Source organism: Dissoconium aciculare (assembly GCF_010015565.1).
Source record: "Dissoconium aciculare CBS 342.82 unplaced genomic scaffold K489scaffold_2, whole genome shotgun sequence".
NCBI classification, from domain to species: domain Eukaryota; kingdom Fungi; phylum Ascomycota; class Dothideomycetes; order Mycosphaerellales; family Dissoconiaceae; genus Dissoconium; species Dissoconium aciculare.
Genome location: NW_022984952.1, coordinates 544667 through 557497, shown reverse-complemented (window position 1 = coordinate 557497; position 12831 = coordinate 544667). Strand labels below are relative to the sequence as shown.

Genomic DNA, 12831 nt, shown 5'->3' with positions numbered 1-12831 from the left:
AGCTCCTCGGCTGAGAACTTTCGATGTCAATTTAGATAAGAGTTTCTTCGTGCCCATTGTCAGCTAGGAGGTGGTGTGCGACGCTCGTACGGGAGCATGTGGGGAGATTACTACGTTCAGATCAATATGGTTTCTTGCGCACACATCAACAACATGGCTAAAGAGATGATGTTCAGCTGGATGCATACAGAATTATGTACTGCTATAATAAATAGAGCAGTAAAGCTTGTTGCTCTATCACTCTACAGGCATCTGTACGCACAGCCCGGCACCGCATGCTATGTTCTCGCACCGGTAGAAAGGTGCGGCACAGCCACGAGCCTGTGTACAGGGCCTGTGTACAGGACAACGGACTTGAGGGTCGTCGGTGGTGCAGGATTGAGCCAGAGCAAATGGCGGCGTGACCTCTGTTGGCATCTTTGCCTGTTTCAGATGACCGACTCCGTTACAACGGAGCCCAGAGTCTGGGGCGAAGGATCACCACTCCGGCCATTCAAATGCTTCGCATTCGCCGCCAGCTGGGCGCACGTGTTTATGGTCGCTTGTGTCTGGAGTCTGGTCTGTAGTATACAGGTGTCCACGCTTACGTGCAGTGAGCCGCCATCATCGACGAGCTTAGCCCAAGAGGCCGCAGAGCGCGGTGTCTCGGGCCGAGCCGGGCCGTGCATACGCCAAAGCTGGCTGTGCCTACAGTATACCAAGCGAGGCGTCATTTGATTATTCGTCAACAGGAGAAATTCGGAATCGTTTGACGAGCAATCACGACCATGGATTATCAGAATCGAGCTGGCTCCAAGTTTGGTGGAGGCGGTGTCGCTTCTCAACAGGCAACAAATGCTGACCGACGTGAGCGTCTACGGCGACTTGCCCTTGAGACTATCGATCTCGACAAAGATCCCTACTTTTTCAAAAACCACGTCGGCAGCTTTGAATGTCGACTTTGCTTGACGGTACACCAGAATGACGGCTCCTACCTCGCGCATACTCAAGGTCGCAAACATCAGACGAATCTCGCCCGACGTGCCGCGAAGGAAGCGCAATTAGGCAAGAAGCAGGAGGAAGGGTACACGGGCGCGAACGCTGTCCAGATCAAGCGCAATATCTTGCACATTGGTCTGCCGGGTTACAAAATCACAAAGACGCGTGATCCGATCACACGGCAGTTTGGACTGCTGTTCCAAATCCAGTATCCGCAGATAGAAGTCGGCGTTGAGCCGAAGGTGCGCTTCATGAGCGCCTACGAGCAAAAGATAGAGGATCCCCCGGACAAGGATTTCCAATATCTTCTTGTCGCTGCGGAGCCGTACAACACGTGTGGTTTCAAGCTACAAGCAAGAGAGATCGACCGTCGAGAAGAGAAGTACTGGACTTGGTTCGACCAGGACAGCAAGGAATTCTGGATTCAGATCACTTTCAAGACCGACCGAGATGAGCGTTACAGCAATGTACCGGGTCTTGCACCGGGCACACAGCGCTGAGCTCTTCAATTGAATATCGCGGTGGTCGCCAGATCTCGTCTAGATGTATCTGTCTCACAGTCTTATGTGTTGCCTTGACGAAGCTACTTTCGATCACTTTCGGACGCGGCAACATGACTCACAATTCAAGCCTAACTACTCATTTGGGTCATTACCAAGCACTTTGTTACGTTGCTACATAATTTGGTTCCAGGCTTACATCGCGCCATCGGAACGCAGCCAGGTCAGCAAGCATTGATCAGAGTGCTTGTTTGAGGCCCGCCATCATGTTCCCACCCAAGAGCACTCTCGGTGCAGACATTGTGGTCGCGAACTTTTCTTCCTTTCTCACTGCATCGAATTTACCCGATTTATCTTGGCTCGCACTCTCGACGATTTCAGTGGCGGCAGGTCGTCGCTTGGCTCGTCAGAATTCCTCAGGGGTAGATACTTCATCCCTACTGGGGTCATTGTCGCAATCCGGCGCACGCCAGCCCCACCGGCACCTAAGAAACATTTTTGCAATTCTTGAGGGATCCGGGAGTCTCGTCTGCGTGCTGTGTTCTCTTGCTCGGGCTCGACGGTGGTTCTTGAACTTGGCTGTGGCGGCAGAGCCACGCCGCGCCTCCAGTTGGAGACATTGATAAACGCGGTTGTGTCCTCGAACCTTTCTTCATGGATGCCATACTCATCAGTGTCCAGACCATGGTGATAATCTTGCGGTCTGCTCACGACAACACGTTGTCGCGAGTGGTCGTAATAGTTCCCTGGCCACAGTTCCCAATCATCCTGGATAGCATGCCATCGTTGGACGAGTTCTGCTGACGTCAATCCTGTGCCATTGCCGGCGCATTCATCGCAGTCACATTGGCTCCGCGAGGCCACAACGGAACCACGCGGGGATGGTGTCAACACAAAGCAGTATTCGTCGGACCACGTTGGTGAAGATGATCTCGGCCACCAAGTCGGCTCGTCATACTGCCGGACGATTCTGCTGCTCTGCGAAGGTTGGCCGCGAGCGGGCTTGTATTCATATTCACGATATGCATTCGCCTCAGCCTCGTCGTGGCTGATTTGACGCTTCCGGGACCGCTTCGGAGAGTCCGGAGCAAGGCGAGACAATTTATTACCCATGATCGCGTCTTGAAGATGATGAAACTCGAAAGTGTGAGCTCCAGAACACAAATCTATGTATCGAAATACAGGTTGTGAGTCGTCTTGCGGGTTTGGCTTGGCCAGCAACTTGAACCGAGTATTGCGTCACGGTGTTCAATACTTCGCTTTCTTTCGTGTAAAGCAGAACGGGCCTCTAATCCAAGGTCTATGGATCACCTTTGTGCGTACTCCAAGTGTTTTGTGGTGGATGTGGTTTTATCTTGTGTCCTCCATTCTCGACCAATTCAGAAGTTGGTGCTCGGCCGCGTCTGCTTGTTACCATGGCTTCCTGGTACATGGTATCACTATGAACATTGAACAATCCATATCTGCACATCCAAACGCAGATAGTACTAGTGTTCGTAACATCATATTTCTCTCTGTAAGTATCGAGGCAACACCGGTGTAACAGGGCTGTGTTTAGTGTTGGGGAAGTCCGTCGCCAGCAATTGAATGTGCGGTGATTGCTCTTTACTGCTCTAGAACAAACTCGACTACTCTATTACGTGCAATACGTTTACAATCAGATATCTGACACGAATTTCCCCCCTCAATTAGAAATACTCACCATAACAATGGAAGGTCATGTTATTCCGCTACTGGATGGTATCATCGAAGCTGGAGCCATCCATGTCTCGATACTTGGGGTTGCCGATAACCCTAAGCAAAGCATTAGCCCTGGAGTACCGTGGACGGCACGGACCTAACCGCACATTAATCGCGTCGACGCGCACAGTCGCGTGGCCCATGAATTGTGTGGACAGACAGGCATGGCTAGAGATATTTCTCGATTTTAAAATATATTTACTCATAATTTGGTCGTATTCACATTCGAAGTCCACTCGGGAGACACACAGTATCGAATCAAGTCATTCCAACATAAGATATGCCGTCCCGTAAGAGCAATGTTTCCGCCGTGTCGAACGGCGGAGACGAAGTTGTGGATACCACGCCTGCCAGGGCAGTCAAAGACAAGGATGGACTCAGCGTAGATGTAAATTGCCCCCTGAACAATGGCCCTGTCAATTGAACCTGCTAACATAGATGGCATAGGACCTCAGCCTACCAAAATCAATGATAGCACGTCTTGCAAAGGGTGTATTGCCAGCGAATACTCAGATACACAAGGATGCCTTATTGGCCTTGCATAAAAGTGCCACAGTCTTTGTCAGCTACATTGCTTCCAAGTTTGTCCACCGAAACATCTCGAGCCTGTACTCAGCATGCTGATATGTCGATACAGCTCAAATGATAACGCTCAAGCTGCAGGCAAGAAAACCATCTCGCCACTAGATGTAATTGCCGCTTTGAAAGACGCCGAATTTGAAGGATTCGTACCAAGACTGGAGGCAGAATTGAAAAGTGAGTCTCTGTTCAGGAATATCGGACCTTGGTCGCCATATCTATCATGGTATATCATAAACGGAGCGTGCTAACGACGCGAAGAGTACAATGATATACAAAGTGATAAGAGGAACAATTATCGAAAAAAGGTGAAGGGCGAAAAGTCCAACACGACCACAACGAACGATGAATCCGAAATTCAAACAGACGCCGACGTATCTGTACTCGCCGAGAAGTCAAATGGCAACGGCGTCGACGCCGAGGGAAGTCGTCCAGCGAAGAAGCTCAGGCGAGCAAATGGCGACGCTTCTGTGGCCGAAGACAACGAAACGGATGGCGACGATGAAGACGAAGGTCAGGACGCGGATGAGAATGCAGAAGATGATGATGAAGAAGACGATGAAGCTGCCGAGGATGCTGAAGAAGCCGACGAGGACGAAGAAGAAGAAGACGAAACGATGGAGGATTCCCAGGATGACGAGGATCCTGACGCCAGACCACGCAATGAATTGCAAGACGAGGCACTGGATGATCCAGACAGCGACTGATCCTCTACAAATTATGATTTCAAGATGCCATGGAAGCTCTCATCATTCCTGATAGACTGCTGCGCACGTCCTACAGCTCATCGTCCATGCTCATCAGGCCAAGTCCACAGAGTCATGAACCTTACAAGAGACTGGCAGTTTCACCGCAGCCTCGCAACAAGCAGGGAACTGCAGGCCACGCACCACGATGACTGTAGAGCATGCACAGCGGCTTTGCACCTCATTCACTGCCTATGAGGTGGCACACACGTGTCCAAGCGCGCAACCATACTGCATTGTGGGAGCAGCCCACTGCCTCATAGCGGAAGGCCGAGAACTGTGATTGCCACTCCTTCAGCAGCCATGCTACCTACCACAGTCGGCATTCCCGTGTTGCATTATGCTGAGTCGCGCTTGACCCGGATCCTTGTCGAAACTGAAATGAAGCACGTGACTGCATGTCAGGGCGGTCAACTGGACGTAGGTCGTGAGGGCACAGCGCGCATAGCACGATATATGGTGTTCAATCAGACTGTGTAGATCACCTATCGCGCTTGAAAGCGCTGATCGAATCGTCGACAAAGACGTAGGGACTGGGTATGGGCGCGGCCCATTCGACCTATCATGGGCCTGGTGTCACCTTGAAGTTGAACATGATGACGAATTGGGAACGCATGTGATGGCGCAGTGGCTAGCTGTTGATGTAATCTGTCCAGTATATCTAATGCTGAAAGTCCCGTCAAGAAGCGCTGCCCGGTGATGCTGAATACTTACCCAGGTACCCAGGCAGGTACTCGTCGATGCACAAGGTAGCGGACGTCGTGGCCCGCACAGTGACAAATGCATCGCAACCTCGACCTCTGTTGTGTCCCGAGGTCATTTTCGAGTCTGACGGATGGCCTGATGTTCATCCTGCAACGATTTATCCTCTGCCTGGCGATATGCAGAAGATTGATGACGGCCGTGCCGTTGGTGGCGGTTCACACGCAATGGCCCATCGCTTGACGGGGCACCAGCAGCAGCCATGAGGCGCCACCAGAGAATATGCTCAGCAGCTCCCTGACGCCCACAGATTTGCAGTCTGACACATCCATCATGATTTCGGTCTCTTTACGAAGACAGTGAATGGTCATCGAGACCAACGCCGAAGCATGCTACTTCGTCCTTGGCATCGTAGACATATGCACGCGTCAAACGCTACTTAAGCAGCTGAGGCATGTCGCAAGCTCCGCTTTGAGATGTCTACTTGGGTACACAATGCAAATACTCATGGATTTTAGCGCGGGGATTTTAGAGGCAACAATAGACGTGCAACCACCACTAGAAGTACGAGTTCGACGCGTCGACGATCTCACCACATCTTCTTCAAGTGGGATTTTTCCATCAGATCACAGACTGACCAGGTCAGCGAAAACGCCACTGGGACGATGCTCTATCAAGTTCCACGGCGACATCGAAATTCATGATTTGTTGTGTTTCGCCCTTGGATTACTGGCGACACGACGTGTGATGTCCGAGCCCGCAGCTGATGATCTGCGGGTCAAAGATCGACCGAAGGCTTTCGCGGCTGCTCTGGAGGGTCATGATTGGCAGCGACATCACGCCGAGTCGCGCGTCCAGCATATGTGCTTGGCCTCGCAGACCAAGTCTTGCAGTGACAGGCGATCTCTCATCTGCTCATCTCAGGGCAGCATGTTGGTCACATCTCGCGATTCCTGATTATCGTGCATGTCGATCGCACTGCCTGGGTTCGGCGATGGACGGCGACCCACCTCGGTCATTGCATGCATGGGGCATAATAAGCCTTTTTACTCCCATGTGACGAATACGGAAGCTGTCAGCCGAAGTGATCAACCAACGGACCGCAATGGGTCATCACAAGCGAAGGTCTTCGGGGGTTACTAGACCATGATATGCCGCAAACTTCGACGATATTGGGGTCGTCATGAATGCGATGAGAAGTGCTTCTGTCTGCGGCCCAGTCGGCCAATTCTGCGGGACGCCGACAAACAATAGGTCGATGACAGTCGATATTGCAATAAATGTCTCGGGCGGACAAATATTGGACGAAAAAGGCCGGCCGTGCACGTCTGATGTGATACAGCATCCAATCCATCGAGTCATCATCCTGGATCATCCATGGAGCGCGGTCTTGGCGCCACTCGCTAGCGTACGCCGCGGCCGTCTCGCGTGTCGTCATTCAATCATTTCTCGCACTTTTCCACACCCACCACCCGCTCATCATCTCCGTAGGCTTTTCGCTAGTCGTGAGCCTGTTTCGAGATGTCCTGTCCTCGTGTTTGCACAGTACGTACCGCCGAACGCCATTCCCGGTCTGGATGTTGGCATTCATCACAAAATATCTCCCGCGCTCATTGCCAAGGCATGGTCAATCTTCTTAATTCGCCTAGGCATGACCTTTCACGAATCTTACTCGGCGGCGCCGATGTGCTGATGCGCGGTAATACGGGGACGAAATTTCTTTCAAGCCATTTCCCTTATTCAATAGCGCTTACTCCGCTTCAGGATCATGCGGGTAGTCTGCGATCCGACTGACTGAAACCAGGCAGAGGCATCCAACGGCAGGATCCAGTCACAGCAAAACTTGCGCGTTGTTCTTCTCAGTGCTCCTCTTCCCGCAATCGCCGGTCAAAGGTTCGCGCAGGAAGTGCAAATAATCATCACAACAGCGACTTGATTGTACACCATCGTGACATATAATTGCCTCCGACGTCGAGCATTCTGTAGATGGTGGGAAGTCTAAATCCCGCTTCGGGGTCTAAATTAAAAGAAACATCTCAATACAGTACCCAAGTCGATAGTGGTGCCGATCGCTCGCTAGAGCGCCGCCGCCGATGAAGAGGGCGCGACGCAACGTGCGCCATGGCCATGTACAGTCCTTCACTTACGATGCCAGGTTGAAGCAGCATCAGCGGCGGAAACATTTCCACGCGTCCAAATGCCTGCCTCTCACCCTCTATATCGAACATGCCTGTGCCGTTTTACGCCCGTTCTGCCCTCTTGCTCGAGCTTGTGTGCATCTGTACTCTGTCGACTGTACAGATAGATATCCGATCACCCACCACCATTCATCGCTTCTCCGCCGCGCATCGAGAGTCCAGTGATGCAGGATTGTGCATACACCAGCAAGCTTCATTCCATGCCTCGAGTGTCCTTCGTCTTCTCCACCTCCACCACACCACCACACCATCACACAACCTTTGTTATTCTTAGGCACCACGACCTTTCTTTTCCCCGGCGATTTTGCTGCTGATCCCTGGAGACGCGCCTGTGAACTGCCACCGTCACGCAGTGCACTCTGTGGGTTAGCTTCAGACAAAGCCATTGCGAGGAAAGACATTATCTAGACCATCTAAAACGCTTCTGGTCGGGTGATAGAGCTGCGACAAAGGAGAGAGCTGGGAGACCTCGGACTTGTCTTCCTGCTTTGTCCTAGCATAGATCCAGATTGAACAATCCGCTCTTCCTTTCAAGCGACGCATTGTCCATAGTTCTTTCGATCGCAAGTGAGGCAGGTATCGCAAGGACGAGACGATTGGATCCCGCGGTACACACTCCCGGATTTCCAAAACGATCGGGACGTTTCAGAACACTTGAACATCCGCATACACACAGACACACACTCACCCATGTATGGTACGGAGCCACACACACGACCACAGTGACAGTCATCACATCCACGACGGTGTCTCCAGCATCCGTAAAATCCTCAGCTCATGTCAGTGCAAAGTGCTCAGGTGCTGATAACGTATTCCATACACAACGTACCGCGACTATTGAGCTGTAGCACCGCCTTTCCGGCCTTGTCCCGGGCTTTCCCCGAGACTCGCCACTGGCTGCCTTGGCCTCTCCCCCAATCACAGCCCCGATCGAGATCCTCGAGTGTGACCGGTCAGCGGCCGCGCGTGTTTCTTCTTCTTCTTGTCCTTCTTTTTCTACTTCGCACGCGTCCGCCGCCCACACCAACCCTCATCTCACACACTCACTCACCCTCACACACTCATCACAGACACATCCGCCAACTGCCATCCCTCCCTCCCTTTCAGCATCGCTCCCTCCCAGGTCCAGAATTTCCCCTTCTCCATCATCTCCTCCTTCTCCTCCTCCTCCTCCACTACCACCACCTCCATCACCACCACCACCATCACCACTACCGCCGCTACCACAAACCATACCATCCATCCTACATTCTTGTGTGGGTGGCAGGAAACAACAAAGAAGTTCAAAGAGAACAAAAAAGGAACGCGCGCACGTACACAGTACCGTCCTCAAGCGCCTAAACTTCTCCGTGGCTCTTTGTTACCATCATCTACAGTGGTACCTCATCACCTGTTCCCTGCCGACACCAGCACACACACAGACGGATCAACCGCACACACTTTTCCTGGTGGAAGAATCTCCTCTCCCACCCCTTCTCCTCTCCCTCTCCCCTTCTTTCCCGCTGCCCTGCAAGGTTTGGGATCGTGCATCACATCCCTGGTCGCCCGCCCGCCGCCCACCGCGCGCGCATTGCTGCTAACTACTGTACTGCCGCCCACCTCTTTCTTTTCTGAACCCTCGTCGCGTTTTCTCTTCTTGGGCCACCACCGATCCATGTGCTTCTGCTCCTGCTTCTGCACCCAACGACGCACCATCATCATTGGAGCGTGCCCGCTATAGACGCGTCTCCTCCTCCCTTTTCCTCCGCCTCTACATCAACTTCCACGGCTCCCGTCATTCTCTGCCGCTGCCGCCGCCATCGAGGCTCACGTGTGAGTGAAGGACACGGAGTGTGTGTGTGCAACGACCCGATCCTTTCGACGCCTGTTGTTGGACGATCTACGCTGCTGCACGACACGGTCAACCTGCGGGCTGGTGATGCTGGTCGTCTCTCAGCAAACCCTTCCACCACCACCTTCACTGCTGCCACCACCAGCCACCAGCACTCTTCACGGCCGAGTCATGGACAACTCTGCCACCATCAACCCTGCCGCATTGACGGGTTCTTGTAAGTCACTCCCTCACTGTTCCTTTAAGCGCGCGCTCGCTCGACTGCCACTACCATCGCAACCTCGGACGACGCGGCCGTGAATCATCAACTAACTACTGTCGTGTCTCTCTTTTCCCTCCCTCAGCTGCCGCCAGTCAAGCAGGCCACCTCCTCCAGCCCAACGTGCGTGGTACAAAGCGCAGCCGCTCACCTGACAACCACGGCATTCGCGGCGTTGAGCGGGAAAGTGGTACGTCGGCCCGCGCGCGCAATGCCTTGAGCGCGCACGCGACATGAAGTCGCCGTGATGGACATTAGCGCGTCGTTACTGACATCCCATCCTCATTAGATGACACCAAAAAGCCCAAACGGAGCAAGGTGAAGGTACAAGCCAACTCCAACGTGGGTGACAACTCACAACACTCATCCAACATGCCGCACCATCCTGTTCAGACACCTCAGCTCAAGACACAAGCACTCCCTCAAGATTCGCCTAGTCAGGCATCGCCATCGACGCGTCCGCCTGCAAAGCCGCCTGTCGTCAAAGCCTTGCCCACTGTCCGAGACCACACCACCGATCAGCTCGGTCCCGAAGGCGACGAGTACATCCCGCGTGAGGTCGACCCTGCCGGTGATGAAAAAGTCTCAAAAGATGGACACCCATTGGGGGGTAGGAAATACAAATGTCGTACATTCGAAGTGCCCAATAGAGGTCGAAAACTCTTCATGCTCGCCACCGAGTGTGCACGCGTTCTCTCATACCGAGATTCTTACCTGCTATTCAACAAGAATCGTTCCCTCTTCAAGATCATTGCATCTCAGAATGAGAAGGACAACCTCATTCAGCAGGAGATTCTCCCATACTCTTACCGGTCGCGTCAAATTGCCATCGTCACTGCCAGGTCCATGTTCCGTCAGTTTGGTAGCCGTCTGATTGTGGACGGTCGCCGTGTACGCGATGATTACTGGGAGGCCAAGGCCCGGAAGCAGGGGTTCACTGAGGAAGATGCTGCTGGCGAGAAGCGGCCAGGCCTGACAAAGAGCAGACAGGAAGCTGCCGCCGAACAGGCCACTGTGAATCTGACATCCTTGCCTCAGGGCGAGATTATTTACAGCAACAGCGGTCCCGGCTTCGATGCGCAGCAACAACAACAGGCACAGCAGCAACAGCAACAGCAACAACAGCAGCAGCCAGCTGCGGCAGCGTCGTCGTCGCTTACACCTCTTCCAATGATCCACATCCCCGCTGAGGAGCTCCGACCGAGTATGATGGGCAACTACACTCGTCCTCGACAGGACGTGTCCGCCGCCGCTCCTTACACTGATCGCATCCAACCGAGTACCACAACTGAGATGTTGACCCAAGTCACCAATGCTGCGGAGGCCAATAAACAGCTGAAGGAGACCCGTCAACACCGCGAGGCATACATAAAGGACTACTGGAACCGCCCTCACGAACAGCCTGCCATCGAGACTGGTATCAACCAGACTGATCTTCACACGGTCGCACCACAGAACTTGCATAGTCCTCAGGTTTCTGCCAGCATGACTCAGGCGCGGAGCCAACAGGAGCCCATCGCTCAATCAACGCCGCAATACACTGCTCAATCCTACCCGGGATACCCAAGCCAACAAGCACAGCTGGCTTCTCCCGTGCAAACTATGCACCGCAATGCTCCTGCCACCCAACTCCACCCCAGCTCTCCTGCGCTGAACATGGGCAATGCTCACAGACAGACCCCATCGTACAGCAATTATGGCCAGGGTCAGATGTGGCAGCAACAAACGCAACCATCACCTTTGCCTCAGCCGCATTTGTCTTCGTATGGCCAGCAACAGCAGCAACAGCATCACCAGCAGCAGCAACATCAGCAACAACAACAACAACAGCAGCAACAGACGTCGCAACAGCAACATCACCCGCAGCAAGCTCACCAGCAAGCTCACCAGCAGGCACATCACCACCAGCAGCAGCAACAGCCACAGCATGCACAAATGCCACCTCCGCAATTGCATCAACCTGGAATGAATTATACATCCATGAACCAGATGGCTCAACCCGGGTACGGTCTGGCGCGAGCCGGCCTGTACCAACAAAGTCCTGGACAACAGCAGTACAACATGGCACAACAAACTGCAGGCAGCACTCAGCCCGGTATGCAAGGCTGGGCTGCACAGGGCAGCGGCAGCGGCAGTGCTGGCAATTTGCAGCAGAACTATCAACAGTACCAGTGATGCTTCTTGGGCTGTGCTCGATGATTATTCCGCGCCAGAAGATTATGGTTACAGAAACGCCTAGCTTCTGAGCAGCGAAAGTGCGAAGCCTGATCTAGGTTCCCACTTCATTTCTCCCTGGCATCGTTGCGACGAGGCCTGTTCGACAGCTCCCAATTGAATTATGGCCGAGGAATGCTTCTTGGACTTGCGATACAGCGGAGATCGTGGGAGCCCCGACGTTTTTTCTGGCATCACTCATGACTGAGTCTCCCGCGGATGGCGAACACGCATATGATTTACTTGTTCCGCATCCGGGTCTATCGTGTCACGATCATCGAAGCCACAATGGGCGATTGTTGTGAATCATATTACTCCACACATCAGCATTTCCACACCGAAGAAGATCTGCTCTCAGCTAGAGAATTTGAAAAAAAACTTGTTGACGACCTTGCCTCTGCGGAGGTATGTCGAGGGGCGACGGGATCATCTCAAGGCGTTGGTGCTTCTCTTTATCTGGAAGGGGGCGGAAGTTTGTGGTTTCGCGTGTTCTCCGGCTGATGGGATTAGAGGCAGGCTGACCATGTCTTCCCCTGTGTCGTCTTGTTTGTCTTTTCTTGTTCTATTCTCCGTCTCTCTCTACCATACTGTTCTTGATTCTATTATCATGTCTGTTTTTTTCTCCTCTAGTTTTGTGTGTATGAAACTTCTGCTTCCTCTGCCTTCTTCTCACGGTTCATCTCTCAACTCTTCATCTCTCTGGTTCCGCGGGTACTCGTTGCGCGCGGAATCAATTGACCCCCGGGCTAGTATCAATTTTGTCGACTGCTGTTCTTTTCTCTTTTTGAGTTCCATAGTACTACAGGTCCTCGGAGCAATACATGAGGTCCGGCCTGTTTTAGTACAGTATTCCTCAATACTTCAGCGCCGCGCTACTGTTTATTGCTGGTTACTACTACAACTACTCGGGCTGTGACTGTTGTGTCGATATTGCTTTTCTCCCTTCTGCTCCACTCCACCTCTTTGAGCGCGCATTATCACTCGATAGTTTGGCTTGTACATTTCGATATTGGCAAATTAACCACCTACCGTCACCCATTATTAATCCACTGCATGGCCGGATATTTGCCATTTAGGGCTTCGA

General features: G+C 52.8%; 6 protein-coding genes across 6 annotated transcripts; 5 read left to right on the top strand and 1 right to left on the bottom strand.

Moving 5' to 3' along the window:
- The first annotated feature begins 725 nt into the window (after positions 1-725).
- K489DRAFT_102933 (uncharacterized protein) lies at positions 726-1641 on the top strand. The gene has a single exon (XM_033598846.1). It carries the CDS (start codon positions 768-770, stop codon positions 1476-1478), a length of 711 nt encoding a protein of 236 aa, XP_033463007.1. The 5' UTR covers positions 726-767; the 3' UTR covers positions 1479-1641.
- A 75-nt stretch (positions 1642-1716) lies between these two features.
- On the bottom strand, positions 1717-2591 carry K489DRAFT_406772 (uncharacterized protein; the record flags this gene model as incomplete). Its single annotated transcript, XM_033607292.1, has 2 exons — positions 1717-1875; positions 1920-2591. 2 exons carry the CDS (start codon positions 2589-2591, stop codon positions 1717-1719), a joined length of 831 nt encoding a protein of 276 aa, XP_033463006.1.
- Positions 2592-3498: 907 nt separating this feature from the next.
- Positions 3499-4504, top strand: K489DRAFT_367238 (histone-fold-containing protein; the record flags this gene model as incomplete). Its single annotated transcript, XM_033602847.1, has 4 exons — positions 3499-3606; positions 3666-3799; positions 3856-3974; positions 4059-4504. 4 exons carry the CDS (start codon positions 3499-3501, stop codon positions 4502-4504), a joined length of 807 nt encoding a protein of 268 aa, XP_033463005.1.
- Positions 4505-5469: 965 nt separating this feature from the next.
- Positions 5470-6261, top strand: K489DRAFT_102912 (uncharacterized protein). The gene has a single exon (XM_033598845.1). The coding sequence runs from the start codon at positions 5609-5611 to the stop codon at positions 6200-6202; it is 594 nt and encodes a 197-aa protein (XP_033463004.1). The 5' UTR covers positions 5470-5608; the 3' UTR covers positions 6203-6261.
- Positions 6262-7643: 1382 nt separating this feature from the next.
- K489DRAFT_386478 (uncharacterized protein) lies at positions 7644-11772 on the top strand (the record flags this gene model as incomplete). The annotated part of the gene is made up of 5 exons (XM_033606226.1): positions 7644-7661; positions 9380-9491; positions 9619-9723; positions 9865-11667; positions 11747-11772. 5 exons carry the CDS (start codon positions 7644-7646, stop codon positions 11770-11772), a joined length of 2064 nt encoding a protein of 687 aa, XP_033463003.1.
- Positions 11773-12021: 249 nt separating this feature from the next.
- K489DRAFT_102845 (uncharacterized protein) lies at positions 12022-12785 on the top strand. Its single transcript, XM_033598844.1, has one exon. The coding sequence runs from the start codon at positions 12271-12273 to the stop codon at positions 12661-12663; it is 393 nt and encodes a 130-aa protein (XP_033463002.1). The 5' UTR covers positions 12022-12270; the 3' UTR covers positions 12664-12785.
- The last annotated feature ends 46 nt before the right edge of the window (positions 12786-12831 follow it).

Coding starts and splice junctions, on each gene's coding strand:
- K489DRAFT_102933 (XM_033598846.1), top strand. CDS start 768: ATGGATTATCAGAATCGAGCTGGCTCCAAGTTTGGTGGAGGCGGTGTC.
- K489DRAFT_102912 (XM_033598845.1), top strand. CDS start 5,609: ATGGTCATCGAGACCAACGCCGAAGCATGCTACTTCGTCCTTGGCATC.
- K489DRAFT_102845 (XM_033598844.1), top strand. CDS start 12,271: ATGTCTTCCCCTGTGTCGTCTTGTTTGTCTTTTCTTGTTCTATTCTCC.